Here is a 22,202-nt window from a genome sequence, read left to right on the forward strand (position 1 = left end):
GGGGTTCCCTGAGACCGGAAAGTTATTTTCCTCTTTGTTGAAAAGGTTGAGAAAGGCTGCTCTATAGTGTGGACTTGTCTCAATCCAAAGTGCTAAGTGTCATTTCTGTCTGCTGCCTTGTTCCTCTGCTATAAGCAGTAGTCACTTCTGATGCATTTTCCTGACACAAAGAGAACAGTGGTGACAGGAGAGGGACCTCCTGATTGACAGCCTCAGCTCTATTCTTGTGTGCTGTGTGAAGGGGTGGGGGGTGTCCCTTCCCTCCAATCAGCTCTCAGAACTCTCCTCACTGATGTAACTTTAGCTTCCCACCCCCTGCTTTTCAGAGCTGAGAGATCCTGTGTAAATTCTGCACTTTGAATGGATGTAGGGGACAGACAGCTGCAGATAAACAGGTACAAGTTATGGAGGAGGATTTTTTTCATCAATGTGTATCACCTGAGACCAGTCATTTCACTGGGTATATGTGAGGGTTTACAATCACTTTAGTAAGACAGGACAAAGAAGAACATTGACATACAAAGTGTGCTGACATCTAGCAGCCAATCACAGAAGCAGGGGCGGACTGACAACTCATGGGGCCCCCGGGCAATAGGGGATCATGGGGCCCCTGTGTCCTTGCCCAAAGCCTATGAAAAAGGTACCAGGGGCATCTCATGGGGCCCCCTACTGACCCCAGGCCCTCGGGCAGTGCCCGAGTTTCCAAATGGTCAGTCCACCCCTGCACAGAAGTCAGATCGGCAGAGGAGGTTTTTGACTGATATGCTGTAGTCCTCTGCTCTTTTCACATTGTCCTTACATTACTGAATCAAATTCTTTCTGTGCCAATGCTGCCTATGCAATGTGTATCCTCACTGTGCCTCCATCTGTACAGGAGAACATGGGGACCCAGGCCAAGACAATGAGGTCTCAGGTGAAGAAGAACACTGTAAGGGATAAACTGAAGTTGGTCCAGAACTTCCTACACAAACTGCGATTCCTGGCTGATGAGGTGAGCTGCGTCATACATCACTTTGCTACACACATAGGGGTCTGGTAATAAAACATTTGTTGCGCAAATGTCAGAAACATTTGTATACGCTGATCAAAATGTGACCGTAATTTTTGTAAGAGAGTAATGCCTGTCTCTCCAGCGCCATCTAATGGCCACAATGTGCTGTAGTTTACTCACTGAGGTGCTTCAGAAAAGTATACTGGATTTTGGCCACTAGAAGGCGCTGAAGATCCAAGCATTATTCTCTTACAAAAATTACAGTAAATGTTCACTCAGCATGCATGAACGCTTGAAATGCAAACAAATGTTTCAGAAATAGACAGCATAGGTACATGGTTGTGGGTGAATAGCAAGCATCAGCTTCATATTTAAAGAATGTCTACACCCAAAAAATATTTATCTTATCTTTTTAGGGCTGCAAACATGAAAAAATAATTGCTGATCCTCACAGAAATCAAGTGACCTTATACTTAAGTGAAACCTCAAAAAATGTTATCAGATTTCCTATCTATCCTCTGTAAACTACAAAACACCTCCTTCATGTAGAGGAGAGGGAGAGATGTTTATAACCAAATAATGAGGTCAGCCTGGGGCGACAATGCTGCTCCTCTATAAATATAGTAGGTCATCCTGGGGCGACAATGCCATAGGTATAGTAGGTCAGCCTGGGGCGACAATGCTGCTCCTCTATAGATATAGTAGGTCATCCTGGGGCGACAATGCCATAGGTATAGTAGGTCAGCCTGGGGCAACAATGCTGCTCCTCTGTAGATATAGTAGGTCATCCTGGGGTGACAATGCTGCTCCTCTATAGATATAGTAGGTCAGGCTGGGGTGACAATGCTGCTCCTCTATAGATATAGTAGGTCATCCTGGGGCGACAATGCCATAGGTATAGTAGGTCAGCCTGGGGCGACAATGCTGCTCCTCTATAGATATAGTAGGTCATCCTGGGGCGACAATGCTGCTCCTCTATAAATATAGTAGGTCATCCTGGGGCGACAATGCCATAGGTATAGTAGGTCAGCCTGGGGCGACAATGCTGCTCCTCTATAGATATAGTAGGTCATCCTGGGACGACAATGCTGCTCCTCTATAAATATAGTAGGTCATCCTGGGGCAACAATGCCTTAGGTATAGTAGGTCAGCCTGGAGCGACAATGCTGCTCTCTATAGATATAGTAGGTCAGCCTGGAGTGACAATGGTGCTCCTCTATAGATATAGTGGGTCAGCCTGGAGTGACAATGGTGCTCCTCTGTAGATATAGTAGGTCAGTCTGGGGTGACAATGCTGATCCTTTATAGATAGAGTAGGTCAACCTGGGGTGACAAAGCTGCTCTCCATAGATATAGCAGGTCAACCTCAGCAAACAATGTTGCTCCTCCATAGATACAGTAGGTCAAACTGGGGTGACCTCATGCTCTTCAATAGATATAATAGGTCAGCCTAGGATCATGTGAAGTCCTTGCCCTTATCTGAAATGAACCATCTAAAGAGTGACTATTGGTCACTGGTGTAGCTACAGACCAATGGGCCGCAGAACAAATTCTGAATCAGCCCCACCACCCTTCACTTCCACCAATACTTTGGGAACTATTTTAAAAAATATTTTTCTGGATGAAAGTGACAGACATTTGCGCAGCCTTCACAAATTCTAACCATATTTTACCTAAGTTTATTTCCTATGATCATCAGCTCCATCTAGTGGCCATAATGCAGTATTTTTCCTGAATGCCTCCATCAGGAAAAATACTGCATTACGGCCACTAGATGGAGCCGTTGATCATAGCCAGGGGTGAGCACTTTTTTCCAGCGAAGTTTTTATAAATAGGCCCCCGTTGTGGGTTTCAGTCTAACACATGCAGTATACATAGAAATTACTTTCTATAATTTCTTCATAGACACAGTTGTGAGTTCTTTTTGGATTCTCCGCACTGAATTCATCCTTTATTCCTATATGATGTTCCCCCAGCCCCAGCACAGTATCCCGGATGTCTTCATCTGGATGATGTGTAATAATAAGCGTATCGCCTATGCCCGCATACCATCCAAGGACATCTTGTACTCCATTGTGGATGAGGAGACTGGAAAGGATTGTGGGAAAGTCAAGGCTGTCTTCCTTAAGGTAAGTGAGGCCATGATGGTGGAATTATTTCCTGACGTGAAAATACACAGTGACAGTATGGTTGAATGATGTCATCAGTCTGCTGCAGGCAAAAAGCATTTCCTCAGTCCCCTTTTCCCCACTGATCACTGAGACTATACATTGTAGCTTTGCTGAAAAGCTGCAGCAGGGAAGAACTTTACGTGTAATACATTACTTCCTATGTATGCGCTTAACATGAAAGCTTCTATTTGTTGCTAGGTCCACTTTATCCTTACTCAGTAAACATACCGAGGCATTATTAAGGAAAGTGTCTTAAATGAAAATTGTCAGCATTAGTCCTCATGCACACGGGACGTTCTGATAACGCTGGTAACGTTAGCTGTGTAACGTTTTTCAGCTTTTTTTTTTAGCGTTTTTGCATTAGCATTTATTTGCATTTTTTCCACGTGTAGCTGCGTTTTCTCACGTTTTTCCTTGGTTGCAGTTTTTAGCGTTTTTTTTCCCAAAAAAATTTTTTTTGGGTCAAAAAAGACCACAAACACCGGTTTGCAGCGTTTTACCACATTTTACTGTGTTTTGCCGCATTTTTCAGCATTGGAGAGTTTTTACAACTAAAAAAAGTCCTCTAGTAACCCACTAATCCTGGGTTTTGTTTCCAGCCAAAAAACATCCCAGCCAAAAAACATTGATTCCAGTCTATGTGTGTATGGACACATAGGATAACATGCTGGGGGGTTTACTAGTTGTAGAAAAAACATCAAAAACCAAAAACAGCCGCTGTAAAAATGTCCAGTGTGCATGAAGACAACAGGGAGACATCCCCCGCCATCAGAATACACTGTCCAGCGCTGCCAGCTATAGCTGGCGGCACTGATTGAATGGCAATTTTCCAACAAGGCGGTTGTACAAGAAGTTGATTGGTAGATCGACTTGTATACAACCACCCTGCATTTTTTTTTTGGAGGGGGGAGAACGTGTCGGGTACTTGTCAAAGGCCGATCCGAACCTAAGCTCAGCCCCCCCTCTCTGCCCATCGTCTCTTGGGACACATCACAATGATAAATTATATCCTTTTGAAGACATTTCCTTTTTGTTAACATTTGAAAATCAGAATTTTTTGCTAGAAATTTACTTAGAACCCCCAGACATTTTATATATATATATATATATATATATATACATACTGTATAGAGAGAGTGTATATATATATATATATATTTTTTTTTAGCAGAAGCCCTAGAGAATAAAATAGTGGGTTTTGCAATGTTTTTTGGGGAAAGAAATACACTTTTGTGGATTATAATTTACACAATCACAATATAGTACCCAATTTTTTGGTAAAATATAAAATATGATGTTATGCCGAGTAAATAGATACCAAGCATGTCCTGCTTTAAAATTGCGCACACTCTTGTGGAATGGCGCTAAATGACGGTATTTAAAGTTCTCTATAAGCAATGCTTTCTAAGCCTTTACAGGTTACCAGTTTAGAGTTACAGAGGAGGTCTGGTGCTAGAATTATTGCTATGATGCATGTGTGGTGCGATCTCCGTTTACGTATGCATGCTGGAGCCACGCGTGCATTTACCTTTGCATGCGAGTATGGGGGGATGGGGCTTTACATTTTTTAAAATTTTATTATTTAGGTTTTTTTGTTTACACTTTCTTTAATTTTTTTCCGCACTTTTATTGCTTTTAAAAGGAATGCAAACATCACTTGTCTCTTTATGGAGACATATGGGGTCTACTAGACCCCAGATCTCTCTTCTTCTCTAAAAGCATCCGATCGCACCAAGATCGGTGTGATCAAATGCTTTCAAGATTTAAATATGGCGCTGTTTACTACTGGGGAAACTGGAAGTGACAATAGTATTCGTTGCTTCCAGTTTACTGTATCATTCGTGGCTGCGGATGTCAGTCACCTGGTCCCGGCCGATAATTACCCGCCAGCGCCCAGTGATTACTGAGCATCTCTGACGGGGAAGAAAATTGTTTTGTTTACAAACAATCTTCCTCCCTGTCAGCTCGAGCACACTGCACAATACAGCCATCCCGATCAGTGTGCTTACAGTGTAGCACACCCCCTAGTAAAACACTCCCAGCACACAGTTAACCCTTTGATCGCCCCTCACATTAACCCCGTCCTGCCCAGTGCCATTAGTACAGTGTCAGTGCTTTTTTTTAGCACTGATCACTGTATTGGTGTAAGTGGGGTGTCAGTGACAACAAGTTAGTTCAACCAGTGTCAGAATGTCCGCTGCACTCCCACTAAAATTTGCTGATCGCCACCATTACTAGTAGAAAACAAAATCCCATTATCTATTCCGCCATTTGTAAACACTATAACTTTCACATAAACCAATTAATTTACACGTATTGGGATTTTTTTTTAGCAAAAGACATGTCGCAGAATACATTTTCGCCTAAATTTATGATGAAATTTGATTTTTTTAAATTTTTACTGGACATGTTTAATAGCAAAAAGTCCAAAATATATATATATATATATTTTTTTTTTCAAAATTGTTGGTCTTTTTTTGCTTATAGCACAAAAAATAAAAACGCACAAGTGATCAAAAAGCACAGACAGAAAGCTCAATTAGTGGAAAAAAAGGGACGTACATTTCATTTGAGTGAAGCGTTGTATGACCGCGCAATTGTCAGTTAAAGCAACGCAGAGCCGTAACGTAAAAAATGGCCTGGTCAGGAAGGGGGGGGGGGGATCCTCAGGAGGGCAAGTGGTTAAACCATTAATGCGACTCTGCTGATTGTGTAGAGCTGATCTACCCTGCCTCATATGTATAGCACTGTAACCAGTAGACATGTAAGATTCTCCCACACACATAGCAGTGTAGGTTTCGGTATTTGAGTGCACTGAGCCCTGATATATGCCCTCTATTAGAGCGGGCAATGGAGCGGGTTATTACTATATGTATGCCCTGATGCAGCTTCTCATTTACTTTCTTTGTAACACAATTACTCTGTTATACCCATATTAGATATTATGACAGAATGAATTCCTCTTATGATGACAAGACATTTCTCAGGACAGCTACAAGTGTCATCCGGCTCTCATTACAATGCAGTGCTGAATCTCCCAGGAGCGGGGTGACAAGGGGGCTAATTACAAAGATCAGCAAAGTCTTTTCTTTTTGTTATAGCGCACGTTTCTTGGTGTCACCGCCAATATTTATTTCAGTATATGTCAAGTTGAAATGTAAAAGTTGTAATGTTAAAAGTGAAGTAAGAAAATTAGTGAAGCACATGAAAAAAAACAACAGTAACAACAAAATAAATGAATTACACTACATCTTTTTTTTTTTTTTTTTTTTTTAATAAAGCAAACCTGTTAAGGGCATTTATATAGTGGCAATAATTTATCCAGCGCTTTAAATATTGTACATTCAACATCATTCCCTGCTTTCAAGAAGCACACAGCCTAAAGCTGGGCATACACTAGTAAAATTTTGTTTGACATTTTTCAGTTTTATAAGTATAGCCCTACTCCCTTAGGAGTCACTGAGTTTTGGGTCCCTCTGCAGTTCTGCACTGCCAGACAACACGCATTTTCTTCAGACCTTGCACAGTAAACAGTCCTTGAGCTGGTTTTTTTTTTGGTTTTATTAATGGGTATTGAACTTAGGTTTGAGAGGTGTATGGGATGCCCAAGGAAACTACAACTTAAGAACAACTGCCTAGCAACAGACAAAGATCCTTGGAGAGCTCTCCAGCCCTCCTGGCGTACCACCTCATCCCCCAGATGAATTCTCCTCTTCACCAAGCAGCCAGGAGAGAATTCCTGAGCAAGAGGGCCAATGCCACTTTAGCAGAGCAACTCCAGATGATGAGCTAGTTGGGTTGACCACCTGACTGCCCTCTCCTATCCAGCCCAGGGGTGTGGGATTACTCACTCAGTCCTCTCCTGCAATTTTGTGGGTTGGTGGTTGCCTTCAGGCCTTATGCTGGGTTAGCTCTCTCAGAGGATGGATGAAGCTGAGAAATCCTCCTTCCCAGCTCCTGCCTGCAAGTAGACTCCTCTCCTGGGCCCTCTCCCTGGCTCCACACTCCAGCCTCCATTCCATCTTCCACCCAACACTACTTCCTGCTGCTCAGACTCTCCCATACTTAAGGGCTGTCTTGGCCAAATGCCAGGCCTCCTGCTTGGGGATTGGCCAAGATCCCCTAAGTATGCAGATCAGCCCCTCCTCTCCCTCACCCACTGCCTTCTAGAAACTTCCCAAGTGGCTCATGTAAGACAACCAAAGACCTTCTATGACCTGGAGACATTTTACTAAGATGAATGGGCAGCTATACCACCTGCTATACCACCTGCTAGACAACTATTACAAAGGACTGCAAGCTGTCAATGATGTAAAAGGGGCAATACACAGTATTAGGAACTAAGGGGAGGTAGACCTTTGAACAGGGGTCATTTGTTTACTTATTGCCATGTTTTGTTTTATGATTGTGCCATTCTGTTATGACCTATAGTTGAAAGTATGCAAACTTTTGAGCACAACTGTGTGTATATATCTATATATATATATACTGTATAGAGAGAGTGTGAGTCTCTGTGTATATAAATTAATCTTTCTCCTTATGTTTCTTCCCCAGCTACCTGGAAAGCGAGGTTTTGGCCCTGCTGGTTGGACTGTTCAGGCCAAGATGGAGGTCTACATGTGGCTGGGCCTGAACAAGCAGAGGAAGGACTTTCTGAATGGTCTGCCCTGTGGGTTTGAGGAAATTAAAGCTGCAAAGGGCCCAGGCCTGCAGTGCTTCCCTCCTATTAGCCTCAGCTATACAAGTAAGTGGAAGCCAGTAGGACTATTTCAGATTTATATCTCTTCAGATACTGTACAGTTAAAGAATGCCTGTTTGTGGAGGTGACACTAGGGACTCATGTGGAATTTTCATAGATTACCCTTTCCCACACACTTTAAAGTTCACCTCCTGACAACATTTTTTTTGGGTTGACCTTATTGTAGACATTCTCTTCATTTGATGTCGGGACAGGAAGTGATTAAAAATCTCTCCAGCTGAAACACAAACTGCAGCCAAACACTTCTTTTTTAGTAAAACCGGGAAGGCTTTTGGGTTGCTATAATTATTGTCTGTATCTTCCTGTCCTGGTGAAACTTCTCCTGTCATTTATTCCCCTGGGTCAAAATGGGTCACTATATGTGATTTTGTCATTCTTATCATGTCTGCTTTTCCTTTGTCTCTTCCAGAGAAACAAGTATTCCAGTTGCGTGCACACATGTACCAAGCACGCAGCCTGTTTGCGGCAGATAGCAGCGGTCTTTCTGATCCCTTTGCCCGAGTTTTCTTCAATACCCAGAGTCAGTGCACAGAGGTGGGTTGGAGAATCTGATCTGCTTGGGTCAGTCCAATACACTTGACACACCAAATTATTTCCTTTTTTTTTTCACAAAGAAGAGAACAAATGTCTCATAATCCCACTACCTCTTTGGCATGGTTAAATTATTAAGACCCATTCATTCCAGGGCTATTTAAATCACGGGCAGAATCGCTGCGATTCTGCCTGCACTCTCAAAATGATCTGTTAAGCTGCATTTTAATTGCAGCAAAGCACATGACACATATGGCCCAAAAGAAGTACAGGATTCAAAACGCCCTAGTGTGAATGCGGCCATTCATGTGTCTCATGGATGATGATATTGAAATCCCTGCTCTTAAGTTCCCCATTTTGAATTGCCTCCTTTTCCTTGTTTTCTGGTATTTTGATTGGTTTAAAAATAGAGCGGTGTAAAAAAGCATAGAAGTATAAGTAAGGCTACTACCTCCATGGCCATGTGAGATAGCCTTCAAGTAATAGATGTGCACTTCAAATGCCCCAGTCCACTTACTCCAATGTAGCATTGCACATCTTCCACTTAAGGCTGGATCTTTGGCATGTAATGGGTCCAAACAAGAGGCCCCAGTCACTTTAGTACATTTTAATAATTTAATGTACTGAAGCACTAAACAGGATAAATAATGAAAAAAACAGGATAGTGAATACAGCCATAGCTTAATGGCAACATCTGTGTTTTACGACATTATAGCCCCTTTATGCAGGTCCCGTGCACACATAGGGTGGCTGGACAGAACAGAATCTGCTTGATGTACAATATGTGTTGATGTATGGTTGAACTGGATGGACTTTTGTCTTTTTTCAGCCAGACTAACTATGTAACTCTGTCTGCTTGAATATTCTGGCTGCAATTGTGGGTCACATATTCTCCCTGTCAGCCAGTTCAATTTCATTTTTTCTATATGGGCAGCTGCAGATTCTTCACTCTTATGCCTAGTACACATGATCAGAAAATCGGATGGGAAAAAATTGGTTTTGAAGGGATCATACGATAATCTGTTTGTTAGTACACAGCTTTCGACAGTCGATCACAACCAGGAGTGGACTGACCGTTTGGAAACTCGGGCACTGCCCAAGGGCCCGGGGTCAGTAGGGGGCCCCATGAGATGTACCTGGTACCTTTTTAATAGGCTTTTTTGAGTTTGGGCAAGGACACAGGGCCCCATGATCCTCTATTGCCCGGGGGCCCCATGAGTTGTCAGTCCGCCCCTAATCACAACAGTTAATCTGACAATATCTGAAAGGACAAGAATTAAAATTTTTTTAGTACGATAACAAGGCGAACAATTTTTGTTTAATCAGTACAATATTTGTCTGACCAAGACCACCCATGCTTGGAAATGAAAGAATACATTGCAATATATTACATCACTTCCGAAGTTGTATTGTAGTACAAGAATTTTTGCAACTTTAGTAGCCTCTGCATTTTTCGATATGAGACTAGCATAAAAAAAAACCTTCATCCGATATTTTCATTTTGTCTACGGGGCATTAGTTGAAGTGGTCACACAGTATCTCAATTTCTGCAGACTCCAGTGCAGCTATGCCAGTTGGGGAGGGCTTCCAGACAAAACTCTGGATAAAGACCTAGGCAGCATCAGTATAGTTCCATCTGAACAGAAGCCAAGGGGGGAAAGAACAGACATCCAACTGGGCAGGGTCCCAGAGGAAAAGAGAACTCTCTAAAGGGTTGTTCCATTTATTAATCGACTTCCCCAGCTTACATAACTGGGCTAACTGTTGAATAATTGGCTGAAAGAAAAAATATTCATGACATTAGCAAATAACCCTTTTCACATAGACTACTGAAGTCTACTCAATAGTATTCAACTATAGTATATATAGTATATCACCAGTATCCACCAAACACTGAAACATCAGTTTTGCTTGTAATGACCCTTTAAAGTGACATTCCAATCTCCTAAATTCTAGGCTTTCCATCTAGAAGAAATCATATTTCTCAATATGTGTTAATTTAACATTTCAGGTCCTGAATGAGACTCTGTGCCCGACATGGGACCAGTTGTTGGTGTTTGACAATGTGGAGCTTTACGGTGAGGCCTGTGAAATGCGTGATGACCCTCCCATCATCGTCATTGAGATCTATGACCAAGATACTGTGGTAAGACCATCCATCCATTATAAATGATCTTACAGCAATATATACAGGTTCAAGCTTCTAATCTAGGGCAGCAGATAAAAACTTTGATGATCTAATAAAAACTAAAGAAAAAGATGGGCCAGAAGAGATGTAATGAAGAGATATAATAGTGCCCATACACTAGATGATCAATTGTTAGAAAATCTGTCATTTGAACAGTGTGTTCATTTTTTGTCCAGTTAATGGGCAAAATTAGAAACTGTTTTTGACATTTTTGAGCCAAAAAATTGAAGGAAAAGTTTGGAAAACTTCTGCCGAATGGACAACAAAGTGAAAGGTAATGTGCTTCTCACCTGTTTATGTTCATTGAATGATTTATTGTTCGAAATTCGGTCATTTACATGATGACAATGTTGTTTGCTCTCACGACCAAGTGTTCTTTATTTAAAAATTAGTTAAAATGATTTTTTGACTAGTGTATGGCCAGCATTAGTTGCATCCTTTGTAGCCAAAGATCAGTTTTGGCTGGCAATCTCACACAGTGATACATTATATGGCCAGATGTTTGTGATAGCTGATCATCACACTGTATGAGCTTTCTGGACATGTCAAAACCACAGCCATTAAAATGCAGTTTCTCTCCCTTTGTGAGTATACAGGTTTCAATCTTTTGTGGGATTTTGTTCCCATTTGGCCAAAAGATAATTTCTGAGATCAGGTATTGATGTGTGATGAGAAGACCTGGTTCACAGTCAGTGCTGCAATGCATCCCAACATTGTTCAGTAGGGTTGATGTCAGGGCTCTATGCAAGCCAGTTGGGTTCCTACATCAAATTCATAAAACTATATGTTTATGGTCTTGCCTTTGTGCACTGGGGCACTGTCATACTGGAACCGCAAGGTTCGAATCAGGATTTTCCAAGATGTCTTTGTATTCTGTACAATTTCCAGTACACTTGAACTCAATAATTTAAAGGCGTGTCCACATACATTTGGACATACATGGTCATGTGCCCACAGTCTTCTGTCATTAAAGTGTATATGTGACTTGACTTCAATGATGTTAGAATAAATGGTAGCGGCTTTAGTGAAATATTTTAGAGCTCAATATCAAAGCAAACCGTGAATAACAAATTAGACTCACATGTCCATTTGTTGAAAAAAAAATGATTCTAAAGATAAATAACATTACTGGATGGGGAAGGGATCCATATTGTTCAGGCCTTGTGTTTTAAACTTTGAAGAGTTGGGCAAGTGGATATCTGTGTCTACCCAAGTTTATGTGGCTAAACTAGGAGCTTTCATCAACAGTGAGATATTTTTAAGTGGCTTAGATTTTCAAACCCTACTTTTAAATATATCTGAAGTCAAAGCATTTTTATTTTAGGTTTGGATTGAGAAGAGATCGTCATTTGTTCTGTCCGAATCCTATTGCAGAGATTTTCTTAGCAAGTTGTCACTGAAACAAATGTCGTCAGTGGATATTTCCACTTTGCTACTGTTTGGTGACACGACAACATTTTGAAATTCCCATCACTTTCTGTCCTGGTGATAATGGTCAACAGCAAAAATAGACTGAATCTCCCCAGTGGGGAACACATCAACAAAGAGGTTCTTCAACACTCTTTCCACAATAATAAAAATGTTCAACATGAAGTTGTACTTTACCCATTTAGGTTTGTTTAATAGCATCCCACCCTCACACCTTTACCGAATCTAGATACTTCTGTTTGCTCTTCCATCAGCCTTTTGACTAACTAGAGCCAAATGTGATACCCAGTATTCCCTGGTATGGCGGAGAATGGGGCTCTCTCACAATGTTGGGTGCCTAAGCAGGAAGTTTCCAAGCCCCAATGCTGTCCCAGGAAGGGGGAATCTTTGGTGCTGTGTATTTTCCAACCATACCAGCTTAGAAATGTTTTTTCAATTTGACTCTACTGGATGAACGGGAAAGTAAATAGAAGACAGTTATCAGCGGTGATAGAGAGTAGGGTATTGTGTAAAGTATGTGTGGGTTTACTCTATCGCACCCTTCTTCAAAAATTCCAGTGACAGCTCACACATTTGCATGTGAAATAATGTTGTCATGGAGAGCAGGGTTAGCACCTCTGTCATGATTCTAATGCTATATATGTTATGCAGGTTTCGCCCTGCCTTGCGCTTGTCACCAGCCAGTTGTCCCCAGTGGAATATTGCCCTCCAACGTTTAACAACAGTGACAATTGACACATTTCAGATTCATTTCACTATGATAGGAAGGGGAAGGGGACTCAATTTCAATTAAAAAAAAAATCTTATCAAGGTACTAACCTGCCCAACTCTATCCCAACAAAGAAAAATAAGATATTTTCTCTAATCAGACTTTACAGGTACAGTATATATGAAGGCAACAACAATAATTGAAAACCATAGAATTGTATTTCCACGTATTTCCTAAAACACTCAGGATTATTGAGGATTTAGGATTTTCAATTATTCTGCTGGTTTTAACAGATTTGTGAAAATAAAATTCTATGTTTTTAAATTATTGTTGTTGCCTCCATATATACTGTACCTGTAAAGTCCATATTAGAAAAACATTGCTTATTTTTTATTGTGTATTTCCGGAATGTGATACTAGTGTTGCCCTTGTTAAAATATTTCCCTTCCCAACTCTTTTAAAACTAATAAAGGAAAGTTTGGTACCAACCTAAAGAATAATCAACTTATTTCGTAGAGCTTTTTTTGTGTTTTGATGTTTTTAAGCAAACAGAAAGAACACATTGACAAAAACAGGAAACGTAATACTTTTTTTTTCCACAACAAACTTTATTGAGAGAAAATAGAGCATAAACAATATACATGCAGAGATCAATCATTAGGTTACAAATAAACAGACGTTCCTTCAGTCATGGGCAATAGAACTGGTGAACAAATACAACAATATTCTCATCTCATAGGGAGAAGTAGCAAAGGAGTCCGTTTAGAAATTAGCATTTAGGACCTCAATGTTAAGGGGATATCAGACAGAAGCGTACCCAGCATTAAAGAAAGGGGGAGACTGGTAAGCCATGAGGTTAAGCTGAGGGTGGCATTGGGAGAGCCGATTCCACATGTAGTCCTGTCAACTCTAGCCCCGGAACTAATACTAGTATAAATAATTTATGTCTAATGAAATGTGTGAAGAGCTGCATAACAAAACATATATAATAATAGGATTAAGAACGAAGGCTCAGCCTTCTGGTCCCAATAGGTTTTTCCCTTTTTATATCTTGGCCTATGTGACCTGCCCACTTATACTGGTCCTATTTCAATATCACTGTGTTTCAGGGAAAGGCGGACTTCATGGGCCGGACATTTGCCAAGCCAGTGGTGAAAATGGCTGATGAGGGATACTGTACACCTAGGTTCCCACCGCAGCTTGAATATTACCAGATATACCGTGGAAACTCTACCGCTGGGGACCTTCTGTCAGCCTTTGAGCTCCTCCAGGTATGAGTCAATCTCTCACTGAAGTCTAGTCTAGACTTTAGACTGTAGACTAGTCTATTACTGAACTATGAGAGTGTTTCTGTTACTGTGTCACGTCACAAATGCATATTAACATGAAGATAAACTTAATGCTATGTTAAAAATAAGAAATGTCACAAGCAAATATTTAAAAGTTGATGGTCATCTAAAAATGTAAATAACTTAAAAGAAAGTAGTATCACAAGAAGCGACATTCACTTGCTCTCAACTGTCTCCCTATCCACTAATTGCTAGTCAAGGTAATATGAACATCTTTCAATGATAAGCTTCCTGTTGCCTAAAATCAATATTAGATGATGTGCCCAAACCAGGCTGTCAAGTCAGATCCTGGAGATGGGTCCTGGCTGGACCAGACATTGTTGCTGACCTGCAGTGAAGTCTCCATGGAGGTCTAGGATCTTACTGTGCTCTTTGGAAGAAGTGCCTGGATTACAAAACTGGCCAAACAGAATTACAAATCATTTGGTATTTTATATCATTTGCATATATGCATTTTAACTGTGTATTTGCAGCATTCAGGTGCTATGGCTATGCAATCTTAGAGCATAGCCAAACTGGATGATTGCCAAGAGTATTAGAATATTTAAACATGTATTTGTCAGATAGCTGTACTACTATTTGTTAATCACTTAGGAGAAAAAAATAGTATGAGAATAAATTACATGGTCTGGATGACTTTTAAAGATGGTAAAGAGCATGGATAATGTTCAAACTAACTTTATCTGCCCTAGATAAATAAAACCTATCAAATGTTAGCTGATGGCCAGAGTAAATGGAGGAAAAAAACTGATTTAGCTACTGCACCTGAATAAATCTAGTTCCAAACATTGTAAAATAAAATATTGGTTGCTTTGGATTAGAAAAATGCCTCTGAATACATTTAGTGAATCTCTACGATAGCCTTCTGATGATTAAGAAGATGTAGACTAACTGTGGAGAGCCTGTGGAGCCCCCACAAACCAAAGATCCACAAGACCCCCAATTACCTGATAAAATATAACCGATAAATCACATATTATGACTCGCAGTTACTTAAAAGTAGCCTAGCCCAAAAAAGGAACCTACAGCATAGTTAATAAGGAGGAAGAAATAAAAGAGCTGCAATATTTACTAGTCTTTACAAACTTCTGCCCTAAGTCCCACAGCAGCTGTTCCCCAGACTAACCTCTATCATTTGGTAGTGATCTCATCACATTACAAGAGGCCTGAAGCATGACCAGGGGCGGATTGACCATTTGGAAACTTGGGCACTGCCCGAGGGCCTGGGGTCAGTAGGGGGCCCCATGAGATGCCCCTGGTACCTTTTTCATAGGCTTTTTTGAGTTTGGGCAAGGACACAGGGGCCCCATGATCCCCTATTGCCCGGGGGCCCCATGAGTTGTCAGTCCGCCCTTGAGCATGACTGCTTTGCCTCAGCGTCATTCCAAACTCTCAGACCTGAGTATTGTTACATGGGGGGGGGGGGTTTAAACCTAATCAAATACCAACTTTCACATCATCAGCATTTGTATAGTAACTTCTGCAAGGTTCAGTGGAGCTTTGTTGGACTCGGTTAACTAAAGGTATGACAGCTAGTGTTGTCTGATATGCAGAACAGCTAACTATAGCTTTGTATACTTTGATAACTTATGAAAAGTTTTTTACTCTTGTAGATTGGCCCATCTGGAAAATCTGATCTTCCACCTATTGATGGACCAACAGACATGGAGAGAGGACCCATCCTTCCAGTCCCAATGGGTATCCGTCCCGTTCTCAGTAAATATAGAGTCGAGGTATGAACTGCATATTGCATGATTATATAGGATGTACTGTATGTTGTTAAGATTTCCATCAATGAAATAATTATATTCATTTCACTTCTCCCAAAAGGCTTCCCCCATTTTAACAGCTTCTGCCTTCCCCTCTGGTCAGCACTTCTCAATGATGTCACCAGGGTTGGTATTTTAAACAAGGCAAACCACAATAGAATAAAAACGTGATTGGCTGAACCTCTGAATGCCAACTTCCACGGTTTTAAAAAAGTTTGTCCACTCACAGATGGTATTACAGTCTTTGGTGCAAATGTGTAGATAAGAACAATCAATAAAATTCCAAATATGAGACATAAATATGAATTAAGAACAAAGAATAAGTATAAAGTTCATGCAGGATAAACGTGACTTCTGTGATGCGTCAAAAGATGATACAGCAGAATAATCGTGACTCTTGTGGTAGTGAGACTGGGTGTAGATTGCACTAACCGGATGCATAAGTAAGGAGATTATGCATGGAGTATTTAAGACCTACTCCTGGTGCTCTGGATGTGAGACACTGGAAGGGTGGTCATCATCTTAAATCTCGCCACTAGATGTCATGTATTCCAAATCAATGGAAAGGCTCAATGGATATCAGCATCAGCCACCAGGGGGATCATCCCAATCATCAAACGGCAATAAGCAGGAAACGATGAGAACCTTCAAAAAGCCGGAGCTCCCATAATAAAAAGAGCCCCAGGCCAGAAGCTATGATAGTGTAGTAACTTTTTTATTGAATCACACTTAAAGCATTGACAAGATAACCGCCGACCGTCCTAAACAGGCCATGCGGTATGTAGTAGTAGTTGGGGGGCATCTCCCTGACGCGTTTTGTGTAATTTACACATTATTATTATTTTGATAACGTGTAAATTACACGAAACGTGTCAGGGAGATGCCCCCCAACTAATACTACATACCGCATGGCCTGTTTAGGATGGCCAGCGGTTATCTTGTCAATGCTGTAAGTGTGATTTTGTTTTTTCTTGCTTTATTCATCAATAAAAAAGTTACTACACTATCATAGCTTCTGGCCTGGGGCTCTTTTTATTATAGGAGCCCCGACCTTTTGAAGGTTCTCATCGTTTCCTGCTTATTGCCATTTGATGATTGGGATGATCCCCCTGGTGGCTGATGCTGATATCCATTGAGCCTTTCCATTGATTTGGGATACATGACATCTAGTGGCGAGATTTAAGATGATGACTACCCTTCCAGTGTCTCACATCCAGAGCACCAGGAGTAGGTCTTAAATACTCCATGCATAATCTCCTTATGCATCCGGTTAGTGCAATCTACACCCAGTCTCACTACCACAAGAGTCATGATTATTCTGCTGTATCATCTTTTGATGCATCACAGAAGTCACGTTTATCCTGCATGAACTTTATACATATTCTTTGTTCTTAATTCATATTTATGTCTCATATTTAGAATTTTATTCTGGCAATTAGCACTGCATTTTATTGATTGTTCTTAGTTTTGAAGTTCTAGAGGTTCACTTCTCATGCCAGCGACTAGCCTTTTCTTCCTGTTGTGGTGGTTTATGTAAGGATATATATTATTTATAAAGGGCGTGTCCCTTTCCCTTAGATGAAATATTACAGTGCCTCCAGCCGTTAAAATACGGCAAATATTTAGTAAACCAATAATTTGGACACCTTGATAATTTGATCACCACTTATTATTATACCTTGAATTCTTTTAGCCAATATGATTTCGTACCATACACACAAAATTTGCCTTATAATAGATAAATATAAAAATTTATTTATGTACAAAAATTATATATATATTAACACAAAACACAAAAGACTGGTGATAAATGAATATTGGTACACACAATCAAAAATATATCCTACCAATGTAAGACACACTAATAATGTCTCTAACTAATTACATCAATCACAAATTTAAATGATACGATATTTATTAAATTTATTAATAATTAATAATTTCGAATATCTCAAAGGTTATATTCTTACATGCCGTGGCCATAGGCTTGCAAGAAGTAAGCCCTTGATATGTGATACTCTGGTTATTAATATTCAATAAATTATGAAATATGGAAAAATTTATAATATGGCAATAAACAATTTTTTTTAACAGTAACACAGTATCTGACTACATATATCTAACTATCCAATATCGTTGTAATACACTACGGTAATTTTATGATTCTACACAACAGAGGAAATAATTAATACAAAATCAAATAAACATCTCACCACACCCGGACGTCAGACTAGGCAACTCTCCCGTGGATTTAGCTGGCAGTGGAACGCCTTTAGACTGATATATAGGCAAGTGATAGATTCAATAGGGGAGAATGTAGGAAGTTATAAGTTTAGAGGTTTAAAGTTTTAGGAAGTTTGAAAAGATGGAAGAGTAGTTATTTCAGCAGAGATCTTCTTCAGATGTCAGGTCTTTCCATGAGGTCTTATGAGGGTTCTTCTTTTTCATGAGGTTTTTTTTTTTTTCTGTTACAGCACATGGGCTTTTTATATCCACTAGTCCATTGTTCTAAGATACCTTCCCACCAGGCTTCCTGATTGGCTAGTTGAGAAATGTGTGTACATAAGCTATTTCTCACCTGCCCGCCAGGTGGCGGTCATGTATCACAGAACAATGTGAGTATTTGATATGACTCATATCTTGGGTGGAATCTTCAGGTAATTTCAGGAATAAAATATACAGCACTTTCCAGATATAGCAGTGATCATACCTATGATCTTCTAAATAGGGACCATGGAATATAGGTGTATATTCGGTTATTCCTCCTTGAAGTATCATCCTGTTTGTTTCCTGATAAGACATGTAACTAATGCTAGTTTATAATGCATCTTACTTCCCATCATCTCAGTACTCAAGTTAGTGATATATAGTTCCCATTGCTGAGTATTTAGTGGTGTTTAAAGTCTATGACATCTTATTTATAATCTGTTTTTGTAGTACATTTTTGTAATGATATACAGTGAACTCTTAACTTAAATGTCCTGAATTTCACCCCTTGGTTTCAGCATCAACATTTTTCTCTGTGTAGGGAAAAAACTCTCTATTTGCATGGCCCTTGTATTGGGCTTATGGTAAACAATTGTTAATGCTTTCACCCTTGGTGAACAATAGTATATGGTAATAGTTTCAGAGGTCTGTTGGTTCATCACACTCTACAAGGTTTGGGTAAGCTCTCAGACAATCAGTTTGGTTCCTCTATTGTCATGTCCAGACCTTGTATATGTTTACCTGCTTATTGAAGTCTGAATAATGGTGTTTGATCACCTGTAGAACTTTAAAATAGTATTGTCTCTAGGAGGAAAGAAAAACAATCCCTTTACCCATTACATTTCTCTAGCTAGATGGTTCAACCAAGACAAAATTAACTCTTAGCATCCGGCTATTGCTGAGCTGTTTGCCATATAATATTATGTCTTGATAAAAGTCATATTTTTGAGACATGATTCAAAAGCCCACAACAAAATCCCCCTTTGTTTGGGGTACAGGCACGTGTATAGGGGTGTCTGTGTCGCAAAACATGAGTGGGGCTTTTGGCTAGAGTGATTGTTCGTCTTCTCCGGTGAAGTGAATGAAATAAAAAAAAATAAAAATTTTTTTTTTTTTTTTTTTTATAATAAAATGGCAGCGGTGATGCTGGTTGGTCCTCAACTTGACTCGGCGTCTTTAGATGGACACTTCCGATGACGATCCTGATCTTGTGATGAGGCCGGCCTGGCCTGGCACATCCACCTTGGGGTCCATGGGTCCTCCGCACGACAGGTCTCTTAGACGGTCTCCTAGGCGGGTCTTTTCTTCTGGACTGGCCCTTGGTGGCCTGGGACATCAGGTTATCGTCTCCGGATCGATCTCTGGCATCTGGCCTTTCCCACAGGACATTATAGCTTCCTTCTAGGGTCCGGTCATTGACACCTCCGATCGCCGGTCTGGTCATAGTCTGGGCCTTCCTTTCTAAATTATTAAAATGAACAGTTTAAGTATGGGATATACATAAAATTATGTTACTGGATCCTGTAAGGCAAAAGATGAGTTATATGTTTAAAGGAAGTTTAAGAATGATCTCAATATCTCCAGATAGGAATTGGTGGGTTTAGTCTTCCAACAACTGCAATTGAGACTTCGGATGGCAAGCACGTAATTGGTTGATGTGCACCCATCTATCACTGATTTCACCATACCGGGTAACCTGCAATTTATATGCGACCGGAGAGATTTTATCAATGATAGAGAACGGACCTTTCCAAGATGGAAGGAATTTCCGTTCCTTGATCTGGTCTCTTGCAAAGTTGTATAGATAGACCTTGTCACCAATCTCATATTCCTTCTTGGAGGTTTTGAGATCATAGTATGTCTTAGCACTAGTTGCAGCTCTTTCCAAATTTCGCTGGGCAAAGGCAAAAGCATATTGCAGATGTTTACGTAAATCCTCTATGTACTGGTGTGTGGTGGTAGCATTGATCAGATTTTGATCTGTAGTGCGATACAATAAGTGCTGGGGCAGTACCATCCGTCTACCTGTCATCAGTTCAAAAGATGACATTTTTGTAACTGTATTCGGAGTAGCCCTCAACGCCATCAGGACCAGCGGGAGCTTGACATCCCAATCTTTGCCTGTTTCCTTAACAAATTTCTTAAGGACATTAACGATGGTCTGATTGTATCGTTCTACACCACCACTAGAGGCTGGCCGATAGGCGATATGCAATTTCCTTTTAACCCCCAAAATTTTCCACAATTTGGCCATCACTTCGCTAGTGAAGTGCGATCCTCTATCAGACTCTATCCTCTGAGGTAAACCAAAACGAGAAAATACATGATTTATTAGCAATGCAGCACATGTCTCGGAGCTGTTATTTGGTGCTGGTATACATTCGACATACTTGGTGAATAAACATGTAACTGTTAACATATACCGATTTCCTCGTGAAGATTTTGTTACTGGCCCAATAAAATCCATCTGAAGGTCTGACCAAGGCATACATATCCCCCTCTTCTGGAGAGGTGCTCTGTGAGTTGGCTTGGTAGGTTGAAATTGGGGACATATTAGGCAACCTTGGCAGTACTCCTTCACATCACGTAACATATGAGGCCAGTAGGCATAATCCCGCAGGATCTCATACGTGATCTTCTCTCCACGATGACCGGAAGTGGGAGCATCATGGGCATGCTGTAGCATCAAACCTCTAAATTTAAGTGGGACGACCCATTGTTGTACGCCACCCTTTGAGGTTCGTATCAACAATCCCTGGTATAAAGAGAATTGGGATTTGGATTTCATTAAGATACGTAAATCCTCCTTCCCACTATATACTTCCTTATTTATGGGATTTTGGTTGGGATCTTCTATATGACTATAAAACAAGCCAATTATTGGGTCTTCTTTTTGGGCAGTAATTAAATCCTCACTAGGAGAATCGTGACTCCACTGTAATGCATTTGGATCACCAGCTGTTCTGGCCTGTTGCCTGGTGACAGCTTCAACCTGTACGGTACCTAAAAATTGGTCAATGTCTAACAATTCACCGGTGATTGCCCCTTCCTTGGCTAGAGAATCGGCCAGATCGTTCCCTTCTTTCTCGGCACCTAGAACCTTGGAGTGGCCTTTGGTCTTCTTGAAGTGCAGAGTGAGATCATTGTACCTTACCAGTTCATCGATGTGACAAAAAAGCTTACCATGTTTCACGGGTTTGTGATTACTCTTGTTCATGTTGTTTCGCTTCCACCTAGGGAAATACTCCACAAAACTATTCCTGACATAATTGGAATCGGTTATGATGGCACACTCTCTGATGTTGAACTCTATAGCCATCTCAACTGCTCTAAGAATTGCAGTAAGTTCAGCAACCTGACTGCTTTTTGGTCCAAGTTTGTATCCCACAGAAATTGGGGTGACACCTTGGGTCCAAACGATTCCAATACCTGCCACTAGTTGGAGCTGTTCCCCATCCTTGTGATGAAAAGCACAACCATCCACATATACACACGGCAGCTGTTTACAGTATTCTTCATCGTAAACCTTGTAGGGAGAGAACAGTTGTTCTTCCAGAAAGTCAGTGTCCGGGCCCTCCATAGCAGGCGTAGTTGCGGAACAATCATGGAGCTCGGCTAGGCCCTGGGCTACTGGACTTTCCTTGTTCTGTTTGTACCGAATTTCAAGAGGCCACCCTTGCAAAGACAAAGTCCAAGCAGTGATGCGGCTATTAGACACATTTCCTCCCTTGATACGTTCACTCTTTAAATACTGTAAAGGCTGGTGTGCCGTTTCAACAATGATTCTCTCTCCCTGAATGTAACTGCGAAAATTCTGTAA

The 22,202-nt window shown here is 40.7% G+C and overlaps 1 protein-coding gene across 18 annotated transcripts in view; it reads left to right on the forward strand.

Moving 5' to 3' along the window:
* OTOF (otoferlin) overlaps positions 1 to 22,202 on the forward strand; it is a 547,586-nt gene that overhangs the window by 445,779 nt on the left and 79,605 nt on the right. For all 18 annotated transcript variants that reach the window (XM_089686080.1, XM_089686077.1, XM_089686076.1 and 15 more), the window contains 7 exons: positions 875 to 991; positions 2,968 to 3,120; positions 7,717 to 7,906; positions 8,331 to 8,455; positions 10,464 to 10,598; positions 13,887 to 14,048; positions 15,740 to 15,859. In XM_089686080.1, coding sequence (XP_089542206.1) covers positions 875 to 991; positions 2,968 to 3,120; positions 7,717 to 7,906; positions 8,331 to 8,455; positions 10,464 to 10,598; positions 13,887 to 14,048; positions 15,740 to 15,859 — 1,002 coding nt within the window. The remainder of the gene's footprint in view (positions 1 to 874; positions 992 to 2,967; positions 3,121 to 7,716; positions 7,907 to 8,330; positions 8,456 to 10,463; positions 10,599 to 13,886; positions 14,049 to 15,739; positions 15,860 to 22,202) is intronic.

This window comes from Staurois parvus, unplaced genomic scaffold (assembly GCF_062004578.1).
Source record: "Staurois parvus isolate SC_StPar_1 unplaced genomic scaffold, SC_StPar_1.0 ptg000390l, whole genome shotgun sequence".
NCBI classification, from domain to species: domain Eukaryota; kingdom Metazoa; phylum Chordata; class Amphibia; order Anura; family Ranidae; genus Staurois; species Staurois parvus.